Below are 26,228 nucleotides of genomic sequence, written 5' to 3' on the forward strand. Positions count from 1 at the left end.
GTTGGGGTTGTTCCAGGTTTATGGCAGCACTGCAGATGGATGTGGGGATGTGCAGAGCTCTTCTCATGCTTGTCTTCCTGGTTGTTACTTCTGAGGATAAACAATAATTTGTTCTCTAGAAATTATTGCACCTGAGAGACTGAAGGGATTGAAAGGGGAGAGGCTGTGTCCAGAGGCTGGTGAGGGAGATGTGCAGTTGTGGGATACCTGCTTGAGAGAAACAGAGGGATGGGGTCAAGGGCCAGGTCCATCCAGGCCAGTATCTGGTCTGTAGCAGTCATAGTATCACAGAATAGTTTGGGTTGGAAGGGACCTTAAAGATGGTTCAGTTCCAACCCCCTGCCATGGGCAGGGACACCTCCCACCAGCCCAGCTTGCTCAAGGCCTCATCCAGCCTGGCCTTCAACCCCTCCAGGGAGGGGGCAGCCACAACCTCCCTGGGCAACCTGTGCCAGTGTCTCACCACCCTCACTGGAAAGAATTCCTTCCTCATCTCCAGTCTCAATCTCCCCATCCAGCAGCTTTAAGCCGTTGCCCCTCTTCCTATCACAACAACCAGCAGCAGTTGCCAAAGAAGACCAGGGTCAAACACACAGAGAATGTGGCAAGTGGGTCAGGCAATTCTTCAGCCACAAATGAGTCACTTTTGGTTCAATAGCCCCAGGGGATTATTAGGAATTTTTCTAATCATCTTTTGCAGTCCTGGGAACTTTTGCCACAAACAGCCCCCTGGCCAGATTAGCCTCACAGTTTAACCCCAAGCTGTGTGCAAGAAGAGCTCCTGCCTTTTGCTTTGAGGTGTGCAGCTCAGAAGAAGGCTGTCAGCCTCTCACTTCAAGGCCTTGCATTCAGCAGACTCTTAAACATTGTCAAGTGAGCACCATGAATCAGAAAGTAAAGCTAGGCCAGATCTGCTTGAGCTAAGGTTCAGCATTAGCTGGCAGCTTACATCACCTTTGTGTTTAAAACCAGTGAACTTTGAACACTGATCCAGTAAATTCCCTTCAGCTCCACAGCTGCTCTGCTGCACATTGTCCAGAGATAAGCCCCAGAGCTATCTAGGGTTGGAAAAGACCTTTAAGATCATCAAGCCCAACCTGTCACCACAGACCTCATGACTACTAGATCATGGCACCAAGTGGCACATCCTAGGCCAAGGCTGTTGCTAAACTATGTCCCTCAGCACCACATCCCTGTGTCTTTGAAACCCCTCCAGGGATGAGGATTCAGCCACCTCCCTGGGCAGCCTGTGCCAGTGTCTCAGAAGCCTTTCAGTGAAGAAGTTTCTTCTCATGTTCACCCTAAACCTCCCCTGGTGCAACTTGAGGCCATTTCCTCTTGTCCTATGGCTTGTTACTGATGAGAAGAGCCCAACCCCCACCTGGCTCCAGCCTCCTCTCAGGGAGTTGTAGAGAGCCAGAAGGTCTCTCCTCAGCTGCTCCACCCCAGTTCCTCCAGCTGCTCCTTGTGAGACTTCATAGAATCATAGAATCAACAAGGTTGGAAAAGACCTCAGAGATCATAAAGTCCAACCTTTCACCCAAGACCTCATGGCTACTAGACCATGGCCCCAAGTGCCACATCCAATCCCCTCTTGAACACCTCCAGGGATGGGGACTCCACCACCTCCCTGGGCAGCACATCCCAATGGCTAACAACTCTCTCTGGGAAGAACTTTCTCCTCACCTCCAGCCTAAACTTCCCCTGGCACAGCTTGAGACTGTGTCCTCTTGTTCTAGTGCTGGTTGGCTGGGAGAAGAGACCAACCCCCTCCTGGCTCCAACCTCCCTGCAGGGAGTTGGAGAGAGCAAGAAGGTCTCCCCTGAGCCTCCTCTTCTCCAGGCTAAGCAACCCCAGCTCCCTCAGCCTCTCCTCACAGGGCTGTACTCCAGACCCCTCCCCAGCCTCATTGTCCTTCTCTGGACTCATTCAAGTCTCTCAATGTCCTTCTTAAATTGAGGAGCCCAGAACTGGACTCCTGCTCTAGAACCCTTCACCACCTTTGTTACCCTTCTCTGGACATGTTCCAGCACTTCAATGTCTTTCTTGGTGTAAGGGGCCCAACTGTAAACCCAGCACTCAAGGTGTGCTCTCAGCAGTGCCTTCTTTCTCTTGTCAGATCTGTTTCTCCAGAGATCTTTGCACCAAGAAGTGACTAATTCAGTCACGGGGTGTGCATATGGTGACACCCCTGCTGTGAACAAAAATAAGCTTTCCTTCACACACAAGTTGCTTTTATCATTCCTCTGTCTCTCTCAGGCCTCCCCTTCTTCATTGCCAGTGCAGTGCCCTTCCTGTCAGGGACTCCTCCTCCTCACTTCCAAGCCCTTCACCCATCCTCCTTGCTCGTCTGCCAGCATCCAGACCTTTTGAATGCCACGGCTTTGAGTCGCTGTTTGGAGCTGCTTTCACATCCCACACGTGGAGAGCTTCCATCCTGCTGTGTGTCTTTCATCTGTGCCCACATCAGGAGGCTCCTGGAGGAGATTCCAGACAAGCCTGCTTGCTGCTTTGATTTGTGGTGGGACCAGCCCTGGTGGAGCTTTGCTGAGGCTGAAGGCAGCGTCCTGCCAGCCTCCCTCTTGTGCCTGGTGGCTGTCACTGCACGCTCAGGGGAGCAGCAGCTTCACCTCCTGGGTTCCTCTGGGACAGGGGATCTGAAGGCACTCTGCTGGGGGACTCTGAATATCTCCCCTTGAGGGCATGGTGGAAAGCAGTCTCTTCTGCCTGGCTCCCACTGTTTATGAGAACACAGCCATGTGTGCACTTGCAAAGCATCAGAGAAGGGTCTGGGTTGGAAGGGACCTCTAAAGCTCATCCAGTCCAACCCCCTCTGCTGTCAGCAGAGACATCCTCCACTAGATCAGGTTGCCCAGGGCCCTGTCCAGCCTCACCTTGAATATCTCCAGGGATGGGGCCCCAACCACCTCCCAGGGCAACCTGTTGCAGGGTGCCACTACCCTCATGGTGCAGAACCTGTTCCTCACATCCAATCTAAATCTGCTCTGTTCTGCTTTGAAGCCATTGCCTCTGGTCCTGTCCCTGCAGGCCTTTGCAAACAATCTCCATCCTTCTTGTAGGTCCCTTCAGGTACTGCAATGCTGCTCTGGAGCCTCCTCCTCTCCAGGCTGAACACCCCCAGCTCCCTCAGCCTGTCCTTGTAGCAGAGGTGCTCCAGCCCCCTGACCTTTTTCATGGCCTTCCTCTGGACCTGCTCCATCAGGTTCATGTCCTGAAACTGCACCAGTGAAGGTTTAGGTTGGACATGAGGAGAAGAGTCTTTGCTTCAAGGGTGGTCAGGGATTGGATCAGCCTCCCCAGGGAGGTGGTGGAGTCCCCACCCCTGGAGGTGGTGTTCAGGAAATGGCCATGGCACCTGGGGCCATGGTTTAGTGGCCATGGTGGGGTTGGGTTGATGGTTGGACTGGATGATCTTAGAAGGCTTTCCCAAGCCAAACAATTGTATGATTCTTTGGGGAGAGCAGCAACTTTTAGCCCAAGAGTTTAGGATCTGCCCTAAATCAAGTGGTCATGGGCTGTCTTTGCCTGACAGGTGTTTAAGACCAGGCTGGATGAGGCTCTGGCCAGGCTGATCTAGTGTGGGGTGTCCCTGCCCATGGCAGGGGGTTTGGAACTAGATGATCCTTGTGGTCCCTTCCAACCCTGAGTGATACTATGATATGACAGAGCAGCAGCTCCTTGTGCCATGGATTTGATGGGGAAGTTAGGGCCCTCTGCATGTGCCATTAGTACAGCTTGGTGGCATGTGCAAGGCCAAAGTGAAGTGTCAGAGGGACATACTGAGCTTCTTGCCTAGGTGCTCACTTGTTATCTCCATGGAAGTCCCAAAACTTCTGAACAAGAGCTTGGGGAAGTTCCAGCCAATATCTTCTTGTCCTGGGCCCTGTGATCTAGTATTGGAAATGAAGACTGGGTAGTGACCAAGCAGGCCACAGCTCCTGGAGTCCTGGAGCTGCTGGCATCTCCCTGGCTGGTTTCCATTTCTGACAGTGGTGGGGTTCTTCTTGGGTAGGCTGCAAATCTCAGGCAGGAATCCCACAGCTCTCCAGGTGGACAGATGATGGTAGAGCTGTGGATGTGGTCTGTCTTGATTTCAGTAAGGTGTTTGCCACTGTACAGCTCCCACAGCATCCTTGCAATTAAACTGAGGCAGTGTGGTCTGGATGATCAGGTAGTGAGGTGGATGTGAACTGGTTGAAAGAAAGGCTTCAAAGAGTCATGGTCCATGGGATGGAGTCTAGCTGGAGGCCTGTGTCTAGTGGAGTCCCTCAGGGGTCAGTACTGGGACCAGTACTGTTCAGTATATTCATCAATGACCTGGATGAGGGCACAGAGGGCACTGCCAGCAAGTTTGCTGATGACACCAAGCTGGCTGAGACACCAGAAGTGGTGCTGCCATTCAGCCAGACTTGGACAGGCTGGAGAAATTTGATGGTGCTCAGCAAGGGCAAGTGTAGAGTCTTGCCCCTGGGAAGGAACAACTCCATGCACCAGGATAGGCTGGGCACTGACCTGCTGGAGAGCAGAGAAAGGGAAAGGGACCTGGGGGTCCTGGTGCATGGAAGGATGACCATGAGCCAGCAGTGTGCTCTTGTGGCCAGGAAGGCCAATGCCATTCTGGGGTGGATTAGAAAGGCTGTGACCAGTAGGGCAGAGAGGTTCTCCTCCCTCTCTACTCTGCCCTGGGGAAGCCACATCTGGAATATTGTGTCCAGTTCTGGGCCACTCAGGTTAAGACAGACAGTGAGCTGCTTGAGAGAGTCCAGCACAGAGCCATGAGGATGATGAAGGCAGTGGAACATCTTCCTCATGAGGAGAGCCTGAGGGAGCTGAGGGCTCTGGAGCTTGGCAAGGAGGAGCCTGAGGGTGACCTCATTGCTGTTGCTAAAGCTGTGCAGGGTGAGTGCCCAGAGGCTGGAGCCAGGCTCTGCTGGGGGATGCCCAATGCCAGCACAAGGGGCAGTGGTGGAAGCTGAGCCAGAGGAAGTGCCATGGAAATATGAGGGAAAAAAATTTCCCTGTGAAGATGACAGAGCCCTGGAGCAGGCTGCCCAGGGGGGTTGTGGAGTCTCCCTCTCTGGAGCTATTCATGACCCTCCTGGCTGTGTTCCTGTGTGAGGTGCCCTGGGTGCTGCTGCTCTGGCAGGGGGTTGGACTGGCTGAGCTTTGGAGGTCCCTTCCAGCCCCTCACATTCTGTGATTCTCCTCTGTGCTGACAGGTCCCACAGGCAGAGCTCTGCTGAAGACTTTATTTCCAGCTGCAGGAGGAATGAAGGCTCAGGAATTTCCCTGCTGTCACTGACTCCTTGATAACCTCCTGTTTACAAGGTATTTGTTCTGGAGGCTTGCCTGAATCCCTCCTACCTCTTTCAGGTGGTTTGAGCAAAGAACACATCAAAGAGCTAGACACATCTCTCATCAACTAAGCACCAGCAGCCAGATCATCTGCAGCCATTTTTTGCCTGCCTGCCACTGGGAAGAAAGTGCCTTTAGGTTGGTTTTTTGTTGTGTGTACCCCCCAGAAACACACACATCCCAACCAGCTCCTGAGTAAGCAGAGGTGAGGTCAGCATCCCCCATCCTCCTCACTGGAACACTCTGCAGCCACCACAAGCCCCCTGCTTTCATCTCCTGCCAAGGGTAACACAGACAGTCCATGAAAAGCTCTTTAATAACATGATACAATTACAAATCTCTAATGTGCAGCTCAAAGAGATGAATATGAAGCTTGTTGACATCTATTTCCACACCCCTCCCAACCTGAGTGACAGGTTCCAAAACCTTCATTCATTAGCCTGAGACATTCATGACTGCTCCGATCTTGTGGGGAGGAGCTGTGCCCTACATCTGAGTTGTTGGGACCACAAGGGATTAAAAAGTCAGCTTTGCAAGGATTTGGGTGCCCTGGTAGCTTTTAAAAGAGCCCTGCAAGGCACAGCCCTGCATCTGTGAGCATTTCCATGTCTGTTTCAAGTGGCCTGAGATGAGCTGCAGGCGCTTGGCCCTTGGGCTTTTAACAGCCTCCTCGGTTAATCCTCTGAAGAAATCCGAGAAGGGAGCTCTCAGTGCTGCTAGTCAAGGGCCAGGGTTTGTCTGGATCCATCCCTTCACATCAGCACAGAGAACTTGTACAGCAGCTCATCTTTCAGACAAGCAGAGCAAAGGAGCTGGAGCCATTGCCAAGTCCCAGTGGAATCCTGAGTGTTGGACTATAAAGTAACTCTGGTCACAGGCGAATAGGAAAGTGTGCTCGTGGCCAGGAAGGTCAATGCCATTCTGGGCTGGATTAGAAGGGCTGTGACCAGTAGGGCAAAGAGGTTCTCCTCCCCCTCTACTCTGCCCTGCTGAGGCCACAGCTGGAATATTGTGTCCAGTTCTGGGCCCCTCAGGTCAAGAGGGAAAGGGAACTGCTTGAGAGAGTCCAGCACAGAGCTACAAAATTAATTAAGGGAGTGGAGCATCTTCCTCATGAGCAGAGCCTGAGGGAGCTGAGGGCTCTGGAGCTTGGAGAGCAGGAGCCTGAGGGTGACCTCACTGCTGGTGATAAAGCTGTGCAGGGTGAGTGCCCAGAGGCTGGAGCCAGGCTCTGCTGGGGGATGCCCAATGCCAGCACAAGGGGCAGTGGTGGGAGCTGAGGCAGAGGAAGTGCCATGGAAACAGGAGGAAGAATTTTGTCACTGTGAGGGTGCCAGAGCCCTGGAGCAGGCTGCCCAGGGGGGTTGTGGAGTCTCCCTCTCTGGAGATGTTCCAAACCCTCCTGGCTGTGTTCCTGTGTGAGCTGCTCTGGGTGCTCCTGCTCTGGCAGGGGGTTGGACTGGCTGAGCTTTGGAGGTCCCTTCCAGCCCCTAACTGTCTGTGACTCTGTAAAGCCATGGGGCTGGCAATTAGAAAGCTCCTGTTCCTGGCTCTGCTCTTGTCTAAAGGACAATGTTAGCTGAGATGGCTTCATCTTCAGAGCCAAGGAGACAGGCAGCTCAGTGCAACTGAGCAAAGTGGTGAAGCTCAGCCCAGCACACACCTTGCTTTGGCAGGTGGGACATAAAATGTGTTATTAAGTCCTGGTTAAAGAGTTGCCTTTGATAGTTTTACCCCTGAGTTGCCATGAGTTAGCTGAGGGACAGGAACTCAGCTGTGTGGCTGTGTCCTTGGTTTCTCCTTGGATGCTCTCCACATCTTGCAGGGACCAAGCCTTGCTTTTGAGGGCTCCAGGAGCACTGGCTGGAAGGGATGCATGGGCAGGGGGACATGGACAGACAGATCAGCAGCAGCAGGCAGAAAACCTCTGCTTTTTCCCTAGAACATGGAAGCAACTTGGCTGTTGAATGCTGTTCCAATCTTCACTAGTGGCAATGCTGCATGTACCTTCTCTCACATGGGCACAGGGGAGGACAGAGCTCCTCCTTTGGGCACCAGCTCTCCTGGTGAACAGCACTGCCCAATATTCACTTCCAACAGCTCAGGGCCTGCCTGATCAGAGGCACCTTTTCATTAGGTTGACATGAGGAACCTCAGCTGCAGCCTGAGCAGGATCTGTGCAGGCTGCTCTCATCTGGAGAACAAGGAGCTTGCCATCCCCAGGGAATCACAGGCTTCCTGCAGAGCAGGACCTCTTGTCTCAAGGCAGAGCAGTGCAGGTGCCAGTCATGGGAAACAGGGCTCGGAGGCTTTGGCAGCCCTGCGGGAAAATCACTTTCATCCTCCAGTGACTTAGACCTGCCTGAGTTCTGTGTTCAGTTCAGTAACTGCCCTCTGGCAAGAGCCCCAGGGTGGCTGTCAGTGGTCAGCAAAAACACTGCTGGTCCTGTTGCTGAAGCTGCTCTCCTTCACCATCACTCGGTAGGAGATGCGCATGAAGGAGCCGGTGAGCAGCACGACGAAGAGGATGAGGAGCAGAGACCAAACTCCTGAGTCAATCCCCTTGAGGAAGCTTGGGCTGTCCTGAGGGGTGCTGCTGCTCACACTCAGCAGGTACCCAAGTGTCCAGCCAGATGATGTGTCACCCATCTGCTGAAACAGAAAGGAAGCAGAGGTCAGGAGGGGAGGCAGCCTGCACCTCGGCTGTGTTTCTGTGTACTTGATTGGAGGCTGATCCCAGGTTAGGTTTGAAATGAAGAACTCTCCCACTCCCAGTCCCCTGAGGACACTAATAGGCCTCCATTACCCTGACCAATCTCACCTGGCACTTCTTCCCACTCTTCTGTCCATGGGCCTGGGAACTCTATTTAAGCTCTGACCTGGGCAGCTACCTTTCTCCTGAGCTGTGGGTGTGTGCTGCTCCTTCTCTTGCTTACTGCCTGGTTTTCCCAGCTCTCCATTGTGAGCAGTTCTATCTCTGGCCCTGCTGCCTGTTTGAACCTCAGCCCTATGTTGTAGGTTGCTTGTCTCTGGCTTTCCAGGCTGAGCTCCCTGGCTGGACCTTGGACCTGCCTCATTATCTTGCCTGGATCTGATGGCCACCACGTGGCTGACCAACCTGCTGCCATGGCCCTGCTCAGTGGCACTATGCCTTTGCTGGGGTGATGAGAAGCCAGGGAACAGGCTTTCCTTTCTTTTGTGAAGGGGAGGACCTGAACCAAGTCCTCCTTCCCTGGGAACAGCCTTTCCTTTCTTTTATGAAGGGGAAGACCTGAACCAAGTCCTCCTTCCCTGGGAACAGGCTTTGCCTTCTTTTGTGAAGGGGAAGACCTGAACCAAGTCCTCCTGCCCTGGGAACAGGCTTTCCTTCCTTTTGTGAAGGGGAAGACCTGAAGCAAGTCCTCCTTCCCTAGGAACAGGCTTTCCCTTCTTTTGTGAAGGGGAGGACCTGAACCAAGTCCTCCTTCCCTTAGAGGCTCCAGATCCTGAAGCTATTTCAGACCCTCACCAGGATGAGGGTGATTGGAAAGAGGTTGGGCAGCATCTTTCAGCTTAGGGAATATTATCAGCAGTTTGCCCTTAGCATGAAGTGGTGACCAAGCAATCCTGGGTGTAGACACTTACAGGTGAGGTTGTTCCAGCTCAGAGTTTTCACCCATTTGGACTGCAGGGGGGGAAAGTGCTGTCTCTAGCTCCCTGACACTGGGTTTGCTTCCTCATCATGATTGTGAATTTATTTTGCAAGAGCAGCTTGCTGGAGAAACTCAGCTGATTAAGGCTTGTAGGAGTGGGGACAGGCTGGCTGGTGTGAAACCAGCTCTCCTTTGTAGCTGGAAATACCACACTGTGGCTAACTGACCTTCTGGAATGCAGTCCAGACAGACCCATCCAAGTCCAAGGTGTAGCCCTTTGTACTGAGTTGAAAGATGAAGGCAGAGGTGAGGCAGTAGTCAGCAAGTGAATCCAGGCTTCTCTGGGACTCCCTAGCCAGCTGGTGCCACTGCCAAAGGAATATGGGGAAGAAAGAAAAGGAGTAAATATGTTGCTGGGAATGGTAACTGAGAAAACTTTGCCAGGCTGTGCTGGGGCAATCCCAACACACTCCAATCTCTGGCAGATCCAGGCTGGACAGAGAATGGCTCCAGAGCAGCCCTGAGGAGAAGGCCTTGGGGGTGTCAGTTGGTGACAAACTCCCCAGGAGCCAGCAGTGGTCCCTGGCAGCCCAGAGCCAGCTGAGTGCTGAGCTGCAGCCAGAGCAGGGAGAGCAGCAGCACAGGGAGGGGATTCTGCCCCTCTGCTCTGCTCTGCTCAGACCCCACCTGCAGCACTGCCTCCAGCTCTGGGGCCCCCAGCACAAGAAGGACCTGGAGCTGATGGAGAGGCTCCAGAGGAGGCCACAAAGATGATCAGAGGGCTGCAGAACCTCCCCTGTGGGGCCAGACTGGGAGAGTTGTGGCTGTTCAGCCTGGAGAAGAGAAGGCTCCAGGGAGACCTCAGAGCAGCCTCCCAGTACCTGAAGGGGCTGGGGAGGGACTTTGGACAAGGGCTGGGAGTGCCAGGGTGAGGAACAATGGCTTTGGGCTGGGAGAGGGGAGATTGACACAGGAGGTGAGGAAGAAAGTCTTCCCAGTGAGGTGGGGAGACCCTGGCACAGGTTGCCCAGGGAGGTGGTGGAGGGAAGTTGGATGAGGCCTTGAGCAGCCTGCTGTAGTGGGAGGTGTCCCTGCCCATGGCAGGGGGATTGGAACTGGATGATCAAGGCCTTGTTTCTCCAGAATGTCACTGCTGAAGGATACTAAATATCAGCTCTTCTGAGGAGAAGTGCAACATCTTGCCTTCATGCAATGGTAGCTGCTTCAGAGTCAGCCTCCTCAACAAGGGCTGAATTGTGTTAGGTCTCTGGTATCAAATCAGTAGCTGAACAGCAGGCTTGCTGTGACATCTCCTTTCCTGCTCTGGGACTGGCAGTGGGGCTGGAGGAGGGATTTGTGTCCTGTGCAGACTGAATCCCTGTTTCCTGCTCCCCCTGGACTGTGGTCTAGGAACCAGTGTCATCTCTGAATGCCTTTGTTCCCATCTTGTTAAGTCCCAGGCAGATCCAGGAGCAGCAGGACTGGCAGTCAGGCCTCCTAAAGCTGCTCTCTAAGTTGAGCTCATGATGCAGCCTTTCTCTCAACAGGGACATCACCAAGATCTTCTCTCCAGAAGAGAAAGCTTTGGGGAGCTGCTTATGAGCTTTGCTACCCCATTAGCAAACCCTGTTGAAGTTGTCCTCTTTGAATGCTGTTGTGGATGGTCAGGGTAGGTGCAGATGAGGGTGACCTCATCAGCTCCCAAATGAGGGAAAAGAACTTAGAGGTTCCCCCTGGCTTGGTCTCTGTGTGCCCAGGTGAATTGGGAAAGCCCCTAGAGCCTAAGCAGATGTGTTCCTTGCACTTAAGGAGGGGAGGAAGAGCAAGGTGATTTACAGAATGAGTGGACAGCCTTCCTGTTTGCTCCTTCCTAGGCAGTGAAAGGTACTTAGGGCTTAACATTCAGTTGAGGCCAGTTGCTACCAGCAGCAGCTGAAGGAAAAGAAGTGGAGTCTGTTTCCTTCCAGTAAAACCAAATCCCCAAACCCAGGCAAATCCAAGTTTATCCCTGAGGGAGCCAGCCAATTATGGCTCTCTGTCTGAGCCCAGACTTTGCCTTGTTCCCCACTCTCTGTGCACACCAAATTATTCCACAGTTACCTCTTTGATGGACATCCCACAAAGCCTGTCGACTGCCTGTCCCAGGTCAGGGGAAGGGCCAGTTTCTCTCATGAAGTCCATGGCCTCAGAAATCACCTACAACAGCAGCAGCAAGAATCATCAGGCTGGACTGTGCTCTGCCTCCCCTGGGTGCCTACAGAGCCCATGGGAAAGCAAGGGGCAGCAGCTGTGGGTTCATTGCCAGGGGGTCCTTGCTGTGTGCCTGTGGGGGTGGTTACAGCTCTGGTGGGTGCAAGGAAGACAAGCAGATCTGTTCTTGTCTGGAGATGGCAACAGGACTGTTTCTACCTCAGGTAGTGATAGGACTAGGAGGAATGGAGTGAAGCTGGAGGTGGGGAGATTGAGGCTGGAGGGGAGGAGGAAGTTCTTCCCCATGAGAGTGGTGAAGCCCTGGAATGGGTTGTCCAGGGAGGTGGTTGGGGCCCTGTCCCTGGAGGTGTTTAAGGCCAGGCTGGCTGAGGCTTTGGCCAGGCTGATCTAGTGTGGGGTGTCCCTGCCCATGGCAGGGGGGTTGGAACTGGCTGATCCTTGTGGTCCCTTCCAACCCTGACTGATACTACGGTACTATTCCAAGTTCTGATTGCTCTGGACTGTTACCTTGCATGCAGCAGCCTTCCTGGCCCTGCCTGGGTGAGTAGACTAATCCTAATCTCCTTGGAGGCCTTGGCAGCAGGGAGCTGGGGGAATTTCTGCAGTTCCTCCCTCTAAAATACATCCAGTTTGTCCTAGGATCTTCACCTGGTCCTAGCTTCACAGCCACATGATTTGGGACACTAGATCCAGGGGCTCAGATGTCAGCATGCCTGTGCTGGAGTGTGCCCAGGGGTTTGCTAAGGGAGTGGGAAAAGGTTTTCAGCTTCACCACAGACTTGGTGTGGGAAAACCTGCTCAGCATGCAGCTGCAGGCTGTCCTATCCCTGCTGGCTCTGTGGAGCCCCACAGCTTCTCTCTCAAGCAGACACTGGTGAGATGTGGATGAAGAAAGCCCACCACAGGCATTGGTGGGAAGCCCAAGGACTGTGTTCCTGGATCCAGCATCACCAAGTGACATTGCTCAAGCTGTAGGCTTCTAATGGGCAAAATGACAACCCCTGGCTTTAACAGAGGAGGGTTGATATATGTAAGAAAGCTCAGGGCACTGTGAACATGCTCTGCATGCCTGCATCAATGCTCTCCAAGAGACACACAAGCACCATGGAAGGGCTTCCTGCTTGCAGGCTCTGTTTGGCTCCTTACTGCATACACATGCACAAAATTGCTGTCCAGAGGTGCTAAGATCACCTTCAGGGTGAAGGGAGACAAAAGCTTTCCTTGGCCCCTCTGAATGGCTCCTCCAGCCCAGCAGGGGAGCCAAAAGAGCAGCACCTGGGAATCAGCTGGGACCTTCCCCCTGGGGTATTTGCTTTGCTGACTGCAGTGGTGAAGCCTCTTGAAAAGCACATCCTCAATGCTTCCTTTGAAAGCAGGCAGGTGCTTTGCTTCTGCCACATTTGCTTTCACTTGGAGGGGGACAGGATCTGAGGCTAACTCAGGAACCATTTTAAGTCTCCACCAGAAGTGATTTGTTTGTTTTCAGAAATAAACTACTCTCTCTAGCATGGGCAGCAGGTGGAGGGAGGGGATTCTGCCCCTCTGCTCTGCTGAGAGCCCCCCTGCATTGCTGGGGCCAGCTCTTGAGATCCCAGCACAAGAAGGACACAGAACTGGCAGAGCAGATCCAGAGGAGGCCACAGCAATGATGCAAGGGCTGGAAGCCCTCTGCTGTGGATAGAATAGAATTGAATTAACCAGGTTGGAAAAGACCTTTGAGATCATCAAGTCCAACCTATCACCCAACACCATCTGATCAACTAAACTAAGTGTCCCATCCAGTCTCTTGTGTGGGGACAGGCTGGGAGAGTTGGGGCTGCTCAGCCTGGAGAAGAGAAGGCTCCAGGGAGCAGCAACCTGAAGGGGTGCACAGGGGAGCTGGAGAGGGACTTGTCACAAAGGCAGGGAGTGACAGGACAAGGCTGTCCTATCCCTGCTATTCCTCTCTCAAGCAGACATTGTTGAGCTGGGGATGAAGAAAGCCCACCCCAGGCATTGGTGGGATGCCCTGGTCCACATTTGAGCACCTGTGTGCCAGTGCTGGGCAGAGGACAGGAGTGCATGTGAGCAGCATTAGCCAGGGCAGTGCCCCCTGGCTGGCAGAGGGCACGGTGTGGCTGCTGCCTCTCTATTCAGCAGTGCTCAAACTGGTCCCATTGCACGTGTTCTCCACACCAGCTGCCTGCCCCAGTGGAAACGAGAACTTACCAGAAACCTGGTCCTGGGCTTGCTGGGGGAATGCATGAGGAAGCTGCAGGAGGAGGAAGAGTTGAGCAGGCCTTGCACTAGCCCCACGCAGGCAGTGGCGTTGCTGGAGCCGCTGATGTTGAAGACCTCCTCAGGGCCAGGGCTGTGCCTTGTGTCACCCCCGGCAGCACAGGGTCCTGCCTGCACGGACTGCCACTGCACCTCCTGGGAGTAGGTGAGGGGCCAGCAAGGGTTCCACACAGTCTGAGCACTTCTCTGATCCTGGAGGCAGAATAAAACAAGGCCAGAGGCAGCAGGAGATGTGGCTTGCATCCCAGGGTTTCACAGGGGCAACAAAGCTGGGGAGGGGTCTGGAGCACAGCCCTGGGAGGAGAGGCTGAGGGAGCTGGGGTTGCTTAGCCTGGAGAAGAGGAGGCTCAGGGGAGACCTCATTGCTCTCTCCAACTCCCTGAAGGGAGGTTGTAGCCAGGTGGGGGTTGGTCTCTTCTCCCAGGCAAGTAGCACCAGAACAAGAGGACACAGTCTCAAGCTGTGCCAGGGGAAGTTTAGGCTGGAGGTGAGGAGAAAGTTCTTCCCTGAGAGAGTCATTTATCATTGGGATGTGCTGCCCAGGGAGGTGGTGGAGTCCCCATCCCTGGAGGGGTTTAAGAGGGGATTGGATGTGGCACTTGGAGCCATGGTCTAGTCATGAGCTCTGTGGTGACAGGTTGGACTCTTTGAGGTCTCTTCCAACCTTAGTGATACTGTGTGATACAAAAATCTAGCAGTGAAGGAGTTTTCCTCTGGCCCCACAATGTTGTGACCACAGGGGCAGGCTGCAAAAGCTTTGCCAAAACTTATCTCAGCCAGGGAACTGCAAGGCCCAGACTGTTCCAGCAGGATCCCAGTTCCTCCCCAGCTCAGGACAAGCTGCAGTGACTGGACCTGCTGTGGGAGGCTGAGGGGCTCCAGCCCTCCCTGCTCTCCCTGAGGCCAGAGATAGAATTCCAAGGCATCCTGTACTCACTGTAGTTGGAAGAAAGAGGCTGCCTTAACAATGGCTAAACCCATCAGGGATCAGTTTCTTATCTGTAGAAATCCCCCAACATAACTGGGGTGAACTGGGTCTCCATGTGGGAAATTCAGGTCTCAAATGGAATCACAGAATGGTTTGGGTTGGAGGGGACCTTAAAAATCATCCAGTTCCCAGCCCCATGCCATGGGCAGGGACACCTCACACTAGACCAAGTCCATCCAGGTCTCATCCAGCCTGGCCTTGCACACTTCCAGGGACAAGGCTTCCACAGCTTCTCTGGGTAACCTGTGCCAGTGCCTCACCCCTGTCATGGGCAAGGATTTCTTCCTAATGTCTGATCTCAATCCAGCTTCTTCTACTTTGAAGCCATTGTCCCTTGTCCTGCCACTCCCTGCCTCTGTAACAAGTCCCTCTCCAGCTCCCCTGTGCACCCCTTCAGGTACTGGAAGGCTGCTCCCTGGAGCCTTCTCTTCTCCAGGCTGAGCAGCCCCAACTCTCCCAGCCTGTCCCCACACAAGAGACTGGATGGGACACTTAGTTTAGTTGATCAGATGGTGTTGGGTGATAGGTTGGACTTGATGATCTCAAAGGTCTTTTCCAACCTGGTTAATTCAATTCTATTCTATCCACAGCAGAGGGCTTCCAGCCCTTGCATCATTGCTGTGGCCTCCTCTGGATCTGCTCTGCCAGTTCTGTGTCCTTCTTGTGCTGGGATCTCAAGAGCTGGCCCCAGCAATGCAGGGGGGCTCTCAGCAGAGCAGAGGGGCAGAATCCCCTCCCTCCACCTGCTGCCCATGCTAGAGAGAGTAGTTTATTTCTGAAAACAAACAAATCACTTCTGGTGGAGACTTAAAATGATTCCTGAGTTTGCCTCAGATCCTGCCCCCCTCCAAGTGAAAGCAAATGTGGCAGAAGCAGAGCACCTGCCTGCTTTCAAAGGAAGCATTGAGGATGTGCTTTTCAAGAGGCTTCACCACTGCAGTCAGCAAAGCAAATACCCCAGGGGGAAGGTCCCAGCTGATTCCCAGGTGCTGCTCTTTTGGCTCCCCTGCTGGGATGGAGGAGCCAAGGAAAGCTTTTGTCTCCCTTCACCCTGAAGGTGATCTTAGCACCTCTGGACAGCAATTTTGTGCATGTGTATGCAGTAAGGAGCCAAACAGAGCCTGCAAGTAGGAAGCCCTTCAATGGTGCTTGTGTGTCTCTTGGAGAGCATTGATGCAGGCATGGAGAGCATGTTCACAGTGCCCTGAGCTTTCTTAGATGTATCATCCCTCCTCTGTTAAAGCCAGGGGTTGCCATTTTGCCCATTAGAAGCCTACAGGTTGAGCAATGTCACTTAGTGATGCTGGATCCAGGAACACAGTCCTTGGGCTTCCCACCAATGCCTGTGGTGGGCTTTCTTTATCCACATCTCACCAGTGTCTGCTTGAGAGAGAAGCTGTGGGGCTCCACAGAGCCAGCAGGGATAGGACAGCCTGCAGCTGCATGCTGAGCAGGTTTTCCCACACCAAGCCTGTGGTGAAGCTGAAAACCTTTTCCCACTCCCTTAGCAAACCCCTGGGTGCACTCCAGCACAGGCATGCTGACATCTGAGCCCCTGGATCTAGTGTCCAAAATCATGTGGCTGTGAAGCTAGGACCAGGTGAAGATCCTAGGACAAACTGAATGTATTTTAGAGGGAGGAACTACAGAAATTGCCCCAGCTCCCTGCTCCCCAGTGAGGGTGGTGAGATCCTGGAACAGCTTGCCCAAGGAGGTCATGGATGCTCTCTTCCTGGAAGTGCTCACAGCCAGGTTGGATGAGGCCTTGAGCAACCTGGTCTAGTGTGAGGTGTCCTTGTCCATGGCAGGGGGGTTGGAACTGGATGATCTGTGGGTCTCTCCCTACCTAAACCATTCTGTGTATCTAGGAACCTTGCAAATGTCCTGTGGCTGGCACTCACCTGGATGAGTGTGGCGAGCAGCCTGCTGCGGAGCTGGTCCGTGCCGTGGCAGGGGCAGTGGTGAGTGTACACCTTGTGTGTCTGCCCGTACAGCTGCAGCCTCACTCCATCTTCTGGTGCCTGGCTCTCTTCTTCCACCTTGTAAGTGAGCTGTGTTGAGGTTCCTCCCACAGACAGGACTCCTGCCATCCCCTTCCCAGAGGGGACCAACTGTCCTCGCCAGTCGTACTGATCCAAAGAGAACCAGAGAGGTCACTTCTCAAGACCTGCACCTGGGTTACAGTCAGATGCAAGCATGAGTGCACACAGAGAGAAAGCAGCTTTCTGCTACAGCCTAACACTTTTCTTTTGCCCACAGGACACAAGGATGCTGAACTATGGCTTTGGAGGGGACAGAAGAGCCATTGTACAGACATTGCCATCTGCACGGAGAGAGACCAGCGAGGCTGAGAGCCCTGGGGGTGTTGAGCCTGGAGAAGAGCAGCCCCAGAGGGGAGCTGAGCACGGCTCAGCAAGAGCTAAAAGGTGGGGGGCAAGAGGATGGGGCCAGGCTCTTGTCAGTGATGCCCAGGGACAGGGCAAGGGGCACAAACTGGAATGCATGAGGTTCCATCTGAAGCAAAGAAGAAACTTCTTTGTTGTGAAGGTGCTGGAGGCCTGGAGCAGGCTGCCCAGAGAGGTTGTGAAGCCTCCTTCTCTGGAGAGCTTCCAACCCCACCTGGCCACTGTGATCCTGGGCAAGCTGCTGTGGCTTTAGCAGGGGGTTGGACTGGATATCTCCAAAGGTTCCTTCCAACCTCCACCACGATGGGATTCTGATGTGAGCATCCTGGATGTCCAGAAAGCCTCACATCTGTTATGGCAACTTCATGAACAGGTCTGTGAAAGGCCACGTGAGAGATCTTGTCCTTCAGCCTAGCTATAACCATCTCAGACTATGCCCCCCACCATCAGGTGTTGGATATAACCTTCTCCTCTGGCAGGCAGTGAGAGCTGTGCCTAAGCAGTGTTTAAAGTACAGGACTTTGATGATCCCTATGTTGCTAACAGGAGTTGCTCAGGGCTGTGCTCTCCAGGCAGGATTGTTCCTTACCTTGAAGAAATTCTGCAGGACATAGTTAACAGCAACCCAATTGAATGCTTCCTTGTTTGGACTGGGCAGAATTTGTGCCCCCTGAAAGTCAAAGGGGGATGACTTCAGGGCCACAGTGAGGTCTGCAAGGGCAGTGTCAGAGAGGATGGGATGGGTGAGGCTGAACAGAAGAGAAAAAGAAGGCACATTTATCATAGTATCATAGTATCAGTCAGGGTTGGAAGGGACCACAAGGATCATCTAGTTCCAACCCCTCTGCCATAGGCAGGGACACCCCACATTTATGGTTGCATGGCCCTGCCAGAAGCAGCTTGCAGTGGGGGCACAGCTGCAGGACTTCTGCTCTGCTCCTCATTTTGGGTAGTAGTGCAGAGACACAAGGTCCCACTCCTGCTGCTACTTCTCTCTCCCCTTGCATGGCACTGGGGCCAAGAACAGCAGAGGGATGATCTGAGAAATTGTGCCACCATTCAAGAACCTGGGAGTTTAATACCCTCTGCCACTAAGGGAATCCTTTGGCCTTGCCCCACTGATGTGGTCCTGTCCAGACCTTTCTTTAACCCAGCATCTAAAAGGAGATAAAGGTCCCATTAATGAGGTGACTGAGAACAGGGTCCCCAAAAGTGTGCATGCTAAGCTGGATCTTCCCCCTCTGCACACATTCCAGGTCAGGTTGGACAGAGCTTTGAGCAACCTTGTCTAGTCAAAGATGTCTCTGTTCACTGAAGAGGGGTGGACTAGGTGACCTTTAAAGGTCCTTGCCAACCCAGAGCATTCTATGATCTTCCCACCACCATTCCCACCCTGTTAACAAGAAGCCCCTCTGCAAGCCCCTGTGGGTTGTCAGATAAACTGAAAGCCCTTTAGCTGCCAGACCTTTCCCCAGGCACTCACTGTGAAGCCTTGATTGTGAAGGAGACTTTAGACAGACTGGTAGCAGCAGCAAGGCTGTCACCTTCATGGCTGCTTGGGGGAACAGGATGGAGACACAGCCATGCTGTGCTCCCCTTGAGTACATCAGCACCTCACCAGCAGGTTAGGGATGGAACCCAGTACAGAGCAGAAAGGGTTAGGTGCATTTACAGGATGGTCTGGGTGACAAGGGCTGATCTCTGGCTGGGGGGCTGCAATGTTCACTCACTTCAGCTCCCTCATGCTGGTGGTTGCTCCCAGGTAGAGGGGGGTTTGGCTGTGCTGCTCTGCTGGGATCTCCTTCTGGGCCCACTTCAAGCATGGCTCCAAGCTCTTCCCTGCTTTCTGAGGAGAATCTGAGTAGCTGGAGAGTCCTAGACCTGAGGACCAGAAGAAGGAATTAATCTTTCTAAGGAGAGGTATGAGAGAGGTGTGAGAGTTGTTACCCAGAGGTTGCTGTCCTAGGGCATGGTTAATGACAGGACCTGTCACAGGCAGAAGGAAGGACTTGGAATCATAGAATTGCCAGAGTTGGAAGGGACCTCAAGGATCAGCCAGTTCCAACCCCCCTGCCATGGGCAGGGACACCTCACACTACAGCAGGTTGCTCACAGCCACATCCAGCCTGGCTGCAAACACCTCCAGGCAGGAGGCTTCCACTACCTCCCTGGGCAACCTGTGCCAGGCTCTCACCACCCTCATGGGGAACAACTTCTTCCTCACATCCAATCTCAATCTCCCCATTTCCAGTTCTGCTCCATCCCCCCCAGTCCTATCCCCTCCCTGGGGAGGGACCCTCAAAAGCCCCTCCCCAGCTTTCTTGTAGCCCCCTTCAGATACTGGAAGGTCACAATTAGGTTTCCTCAGAGCCTTCTCCTCTCCAGACTGAACAACCCCAACTCTCTCAGTCTGTCCTCACAGCAGAGCAGCTCCAGCCCTCTGCTCCTCCTCGTGGCCCTTCTCTGGACACCTTCCAGCACCTCCAGATCCTTTCTGGAACAGAGGCTCCAGAATTGGACCCAGAGCTCCAGGTGTGGTCTGAGCAGAGGGGGAGAATCACCTCCCTTGACCTGCTGGCTATGCTTCCCCCAGGCAGCTCTTGTACCAAAATATGGTACTGGGAGCACAAGTCATCTGCATGGAAGTCCCAAACTGCACTAAGAGAACCTTAGCTCTGCTGCTGAGACATCCCATACCTAGCACACACTGTCTGCTGCAACAGCTGGGGCTGTCTCAGCCCACAGAGGAGGAAATGTGGCTTTAGCCACTCTCACAGATGAAGTCCACGCTGCCATGCAGACAGAGATGAGACTGATGTGTCACCTCCCTCTTCCACCCACTTCCTCCTGTGTTGGCAGGGCTGGCTTCCGAGCCCCCCACCTGCAACTCTGCTCCAGGGGAAGCTGCATGCAAGCTTTGAGTCATCCTCTTTCCAGCAGGGCTCAGTGGGGTGTGAAGTGCTGGGTTTGAGCTACCCAGCAGAACCTCACTTCCCCATCCTCTGGCCCACTCATCTTCCTGGCTGCATGACTCCCTCACCACATGCTTTGCCCTCCCAAGCCCTGTGCAGGGCTGAGCTGCAGTTTGCCTGCAGCTGCTCCATGGGTCTGGCTGCTGAGCCATGCAGACAGAGGACTTCTTCTCTCAGCTGAGCAAGAGAACTTCCTGGACCCCTCACTGCTGCTGCTGCCAAGCTGCTGCACCAAGCTAGAGCTGCTATTTTTAGCCAAGGCAGTGAACATGGCAGAAGTCAAGGGACACCTTGACTTCCAGTATCTGAAGAGGGGCTACAGAAAGCTGCTGAGGGACTTCTTAGGGTGGCAGGTAGCGATAGGACTGGGTGGAGGAGGGGGGGAATAGATCCAAGCTAGAGGAGGAGAGATTTAGATTAGGCATTAGGAAGAAGTTCTTCCCCATGAGGGTGGTGAGAGCCTGGCACAGGTTGCCCAGGGAGGTGGTGGAAGCCTCATCCCTGGAGGTTTTTAAGGCCATTCTGGATCTGGCTCTGAGCAACCTGATCTAGTGGAAAGTGTCCCAGCCTATGGCAGTGGGGTTGGAACTGGATGATCCTTAGGGTCCCTTCCAACCCTGGCAATTCTGTGACACACACAAGGTCCCCAAGATGATGACAGAACATCTACCTCACCAAGAAAGGCTGAGAGCTGGGGCTGGTTAGCCTGGAGAAGAGGAGACTGAGGGGGGATCTCATGAATGCTGATCAATATCTAAAGGCTGTGTGTCAGGAGGATGGAGCCAGACTCTTCCCAGGGGTGTCCAGTGACAGGACAGGAGGCATTGGCCACAATCTGCAACACAGGAGGCTCCACATAAACAAAATGAAAATATCTTCACTTAGAGGGTGGCAGAGCACTGGAACAGGCTGCCCAGAGAGGTGGTGGAGTCCCCATCAAAGCCTGCCTGGGCCTGTTCCTGTGTGTTTTACTCTGAGTGACCCTGCTGTAGCAGTGGGGTTGGACTAGAGGATCCCCAGAGGGCTCTTCCAACCCCTACCATCCTGGGAATCTTCTGTGTGTGGTTTGCATTGCTTACAGTCTGCAGGGGCACCAACCCTCTTCTCTGCTTGTTGGGCAGCTGCCCTCCCACAGCAGACTGCTACAGAATCCTGCCCCCCCCCCCAGCATCCTGCTGCCATCAGGCTTCAACATCAAAGCAAGACTCAGTGATAGGGAAGGGAAACCCCAAGCACTAATGTGTGAAATCCTTCCAGCTTTGGCAGGGCCAAACTGCTTCAAACCAGCAAAGAAGCCTCCAGTAGTTTCCAAAATGTGACACCCAGGACCATGCTGAACTCGTGCTGGCAGCCCCCACATGGAGGACTGGAGCCTTGGAACCTCTGTGGTGCTGGAGCTACAGCACTTACTGCCCAGAATCAGTCAGCAGGAGTCACCATGCAGCCAGATTTGTCTCTGTTGCTGTTGGCTCTCATGCCTGGCTGAGAAGCTCAGCAACCTTGGCCCTGCTACTGATCCACGAGGACATCAGAACAAGCCCCATCCTCTCTGTGAGCTGCCTTGCCTGCAGCAGGCCAAACACCTGCCACCTGCTGCTGCCAAGTGCTCTGCTGCCCACGTCCAGAAGACCCCTGGTGAGATGCAGCTTGTGCTTCACTGGCACCATTCTGTCAATTAACAGCTAAGTGATGCAGGAGCCAAGGGAACTGCAACAATGGTGCATGCACACATCCTAGAAGCATAGAATCAATCACAGAAGCATAGAATCACAGAGTCAGACACACGGTCATAGAATCACAGAGCCATAGAATCACAGAGCCAAAGAGCCATAGAATCACAGAGCCATAGAATCACAGAGTCACAGAGCCATAGAATCACAGAGTCACAGAGCCATAGAGTCACAGAATCACAGTATCACAGTCATAGAATCAGAGAGCCATAGAATCACAGAGTCATAGAATCAGAATCACAGAGTCATAGAATCACAGTCATAGAGTCACAGAGTCACAGAGCCATAGAATCAGAGTCACAGAGTCAGAGAATCACAGAGCCACAGAATCACAGAGCCATAGAGTCACAGAGCCATAGAGTCACATAGAGTCATAGAGTCAGTCACAGAGTCATAGAATCACAGAATCACAGTATCACAGTCATAGAATCAGAGAGCCATAGAATCACAGAATCACATAATCATAGAATCAGAATCAGAGTCACAGAATCACAGAATCATATAATCACAGAGTCACAGAATCACAGAGTCATAGAATCAGAGAGTCATAGAATAGTCTGGGCCAGAAGGGACCTCCAAAAGTCATCCAGTCCAACCTCCCCAAAGTCAACAGGGACATCCTCCACTAGATCAGGTTGCTCAGAGCCCTGTTCAGCCTCACCTTGCATACCTCTAGGCATGGGGCCTCCCTGGGCAACCTGTGCCAGTGTTCCACCGCCCTCATAGTAAAGAACTTGTTCCTAACACCCAGTCTAAATCTGTTCTTCTCCAGATTGAAGCCATTGCTCCTTGTCCTGTCCCTGCAGGCCTTTGTAAACAGTCTCTCCCCACCCTTCCTGTAGCCCCCTTCAGGTACTGGAAGGCTGCTCTAAGGTCTCCCCAGAGCCTCCTCCTCTCCAGGCTGAACACCCCCAGCTCCCTCAGCCTGTCCTCACAGCAGAGCTGCTCCAACCCCCTGATCATTTTTGTGGCCCTCCTCGGGATCCTCTCCATCAGGTCCACATCCTTCCTGCTTCTCTTCCATTCCATGCTTAGAGGGCAAGAGGCTTGTTTCAGGCAGGGGTCTTCCAGCTAGGAGTGTGGGTTTGAACATTACAATGGGGCCAGTTTAGTCTGGACCAAAAGCTGGAGCCAAAAGCTGACTACAGTGTTTAGCAGCACGTTTCACATACTTATTGAGGATGTTTCAGCTGTCAAGGACACCCCAAGAAGAAGTCATTGAATTGGATTGGATTGGATTGGATTGGATTGGATTGGATGGGATTGCATTGGATGGGATTGCATTGGATTGCATTGAATTGAATTGCATTGAATTGAATTGAATTGAATTGAATTGAATTGAATTGAAATGAAATGTGCTGCCCAGGGAGGTGGTGGAGTCACCATCCCTGGAGTTGTTCAAGAGGGGATTGGATGTGGCACTTGGAGCCATGGTTTAGTTGTCAGGAGGTGTTGGGGGACAGGTTGGACTTGATGATCTCTGAGGTCTCCAACCTTATTGATTCTATGATCTATGATTCCATGATCTATGAATTGAATTGAATCAAAGCCATTGCCCCTCATCCTGTCACTGCAGGTCTTTAGGAACAGTCTCTCTCCATCCTTCTTGTAGCCCCCTTCAGGTACTGGAAGGCTGCTATTAGGTCTGCCCAGAGATCTTTGTGTTCCCATCCATTCCACACCAGTCCCACAGACCACCAAGCATGCACCAGGCACCTTACCTTGCACAGCACAGGAACTGCATTCCCTGATCACCCCAGTCCTGTTGGCCTTGGTGGTGCTCCACTGGTAGATGAAGAGGATGGTGTGGGATGGGCCAGCATCCAGAACAAGGCCATACTGGAAAACCCCAAAAGCATTCTAGATGAGCACCCCTGAGTGCATGCTGCTTGGCACTGTAGGGCTACTCAGCGTCACGTAGGTGTTTGTGGGGAACCCAAGGGCCTGACTGCACTCTCTGAGCTGGCTTTGCATGTTCAAAGAAAAGGGTGAGGCCAGGTGCTGATGTGCATTTGCAAGGAGCCATCTGCATTTCTGAATATACATGAGGAGCAGCAGGAGTGGAGAGACAGCCAGAAATACCCCAGACCTACAGGAGCGTGCTCTGTAGCTGCTCCTGAAACCAGGCAGAGAGCTGCCACTGAGAGCTGAGCCACCTGGAGCTCAGGAAAAACAGGTCCTAAAGCAGTGAGGGATGGCACTGTGCAGGCTCTTGACCAATTCTGGGACTGAAACTGGGACTGATTAGTTTGCTAAGGCCTCCGTGCAGGAATCAAAGGCTGTGGCTTGCTCCTACTTCTAAGTCTCCCACATCTGTTTGATGCTCCACTGCAGAGCTGGTGTGACACAGGCTGGCTTTGCTTGGATGTGTGCCAGACCTGTCAGAGGTGCAGCACACTGGGATCAGCCAGCACAGAGACACAGAATCAGTTTGGTTGGGAAAGGCCTTTAAAATCATCAGTCCAACCATTCTGTGACTCTGCTGAGGCTGGTGCTAAACCATGGCCCTCAGCACCACACCTACACATCTTTTAAACCCCTCCAGGGAGGGGGATTCAACCACCTCCCTGAGGAGCCTGTTGCAGTGTTTAAGAACCCTTTCAGTGAAGAAGTTTCTTCTGATGTCCAGCATAAACCTTCCCTGGTACAACCTGAGGCCATTCCTTTTTGTCCTGTCACTTAGTTCCTTGGAGAAGAGGCCAACTCCCACCTCACTCCATGCTCCTTTCAGGCAGCTGTAGAGAGCCAGAATATCCCCCTCAGCCTCCTTCTCTCCAGCTGAAGAACCCCAAGTCCCTCAGCTGCTCCTCCCCAGCCCTCTTCTCCAGACCCTTCACCAGCTTTGTTGCCCTTCTCTGGATCATTGTCCAGCAGCCCCACAGAGATGCAGATCCTGTCTTGGCAGAAATGGCAGCAGTGAACATGAGATTTCTCCACACCTTGCCCACTGACAGTTCTCCACCTACCTAGCAGTCAGGCCAAAGGCTTTCCCCATCTCTTTGCAGCCCAGCCTCTGCTCTACTTGCTGCTGACCAAGCCTTGCAGAGCTGCACCTCAAGTGTGAGGGTTAAGAAATGAGAGGCCTACAGCACAGCTCTGTGGCTGTTCTGGATATCCCCACACTCAAAATAGCCCTGGTGCTAGCCTAGGGTACTAGCCTGGGGTTTCCTGCTCTCCCTGCTATTGCATGACCCCAAACTTCTCCTACACAGATAGGAAAGAAGCTCCTGAGATGTGGGAGGTGTGTGGTAGTGCTGTAGCTGTGACAGACTGGGAGGAGAAGCCTCCTGAGAGGTCAAAAGGATTTCAGCACAAGCCAGAGCCTGGCTGCAGCCTCTGAGTGACTCTGGCTGCCTGCTGCCTTCCTGGGAGCTCCCAGCTGCACCAAGCACAGCACCCGGGCTGGGAACTGGTGGGACTGGAGCTGGAGCAGAAAGGCGGAAGGAAGCTGGAACTTCCCTGCCCAAGCCTGCTGGCATCCTCCCACATGAGTGACAGCTCATCTCTCTCTCAGGGACACGTTGCCTGCTGCAGAAGAGGAAGAAGGGAATGGTATTGGCGGAGAAACCTGCATTTCTTTCCCCTCTCCTTCACAAAATGAGAGGCTGCTGGTGGGAGCACACGGGAGGAGAACTGGTCACCACATTTCTACCCCAGCTCTGCAGTAAGGAGGGACAGAGCATGCAGCAGTAAGGGTTGAGGGGTTATTTTAATTCCAATTCTGTCTGAGAGGAAAGTGGAGGCAGGGTAGAGTCTCTAAACACAGAGGTTAACCTACTTCTGTTTGATTCAACCATGGCGTGCCACTCGCCTCACCTCAGTGGCTGCAAGAGGCAGAGCAGATGGGCACTTAACCCCCCAGTCACCAGGCAGGTCTGACCCTGCTGTGCAGAGCAAGTTGGGCTCCTCAGCTGAAGCCAAGAGAGGACAGAAGAGGAGAAGGCATGGAAGACAATTTGCTTTTTAAAGACAGAAGCATCACTTCAGAGCCAAATTTCGGCTGACTTTCAAGAGGAGCTTAGCTCTTTCCCTCCACTGACACTACCTCCTAGCATGAGCTTTCTCCTCAGCCTGTGGTGAGCATCTCTGGACCACATCCAGCCTGTGTTGCCCCTGCCCAGCCAAAGGGTTTGGCTGGAAAAGCTACAGCACGTTGAAGGATGCCAACCCCTCCTTCGCAATCCTGTTCCAGTCCCCTCCTCAGCTGGTTGGTTGGGGCTGCTCAGGAGAGCAATGAATGCCAAAAGCAAGGAACCACAGCAGCTCAGATGCTCAGCTTGCATCTGACAGGAAGGTTCTCCTCAACAGGAAGGTTCTCTTCAAGAAGAAGAAGAAAGCTCTCATGAAGAAGGAGAAGGTCCTATGCTTGTTGTCCCGCTTGGCCACCGAAGGGTGGCCAAGCGGGACAACAAGCATAGGACCTTCTCCCTGCCTGTAGGGCTGCTTCTGGATGCCCTTACCTTGGTCCCAAGAGGGGTGAGAGGCACATCTTTAGTGGAGACACAAAGCAGCACGATGCCAGTCAGGCCTGCCAGGATCACCAGCCAGGGGGGAAGGAGCTCGCGCCAAGACATGAAGCACTTTCCCCTTGCGCCGGGAGCCAGAGGAGGAAGCCAGGGGAAGGGAGAGCTGACTGT

General features: G+C 53.3%; 1 protein-coding gene across 2 annotated transcripts; it reads right to left on the bottom strand.

Moving 5' to 3' along the window:
• Positions 1 to 5,681: 5,681 nt before the first annotated feature.
• LOC137454157 (ectonucleoside triphosphate diphosphohydrolase 2-like) lies at positions 5,682 to 26,205 on the bottom strand. Of its 2 annotated transcripts, none has more exons than XM_068164091.1 (9): positions 26,052 to 26,205; positions 23,313 to 23,430; positions 18,620 to 18,770; positions 17,479 to 17,638; positions 16,386 to 16,613; positions 13,428 to 13,688; positions 11,109 to 11,204; positions 9,236 to 9,376; positions 5,682 to 8,025 (listed from the first exon to the last, which is right to left on the bottom strand). In XM_068164091.1, exons 1-9 carry the CDS (start codon positions 26,163 to 26,165, stop codon positions 7,795 to 7,797), a joined length of 1,500 nt encoding a protein of 499 aa, XP_068020192.1. In that variant the 5' UTR covers positions 26,166 to 26,205; the 3' UTR covers positions 5,682 to 7,794. The 2 variants fall into 2 exon arrangements, with proteins under 2 accessions (XP_068020192.1, XP_068020191.1); XM_068164090.1 differs by having other exon boundaries at positions 5,682 to 8,028.
• Between the last annotated feature and the right edge of the window lie 23 nt (positions 26,206 to 26,228).

The sequence above is a fragment of the Melanerpes formicivorus genome, unplaced genomic scaffold (genome assembly GCF_026170545.1).
Source record: "Melanerpes formicivorus ecotype bairdi unplaced genomic scaffold, bMelFor1.0.p_v2 SCAF_77, whole genome shotgun sequence".
Taxonomy (NCBI): domain Eukaryota; kingdom Metazoa; phylum Chordata; class Aves; order Piciformes; family Picidae; genus Melanerpes; species Melanerpes formicivorus.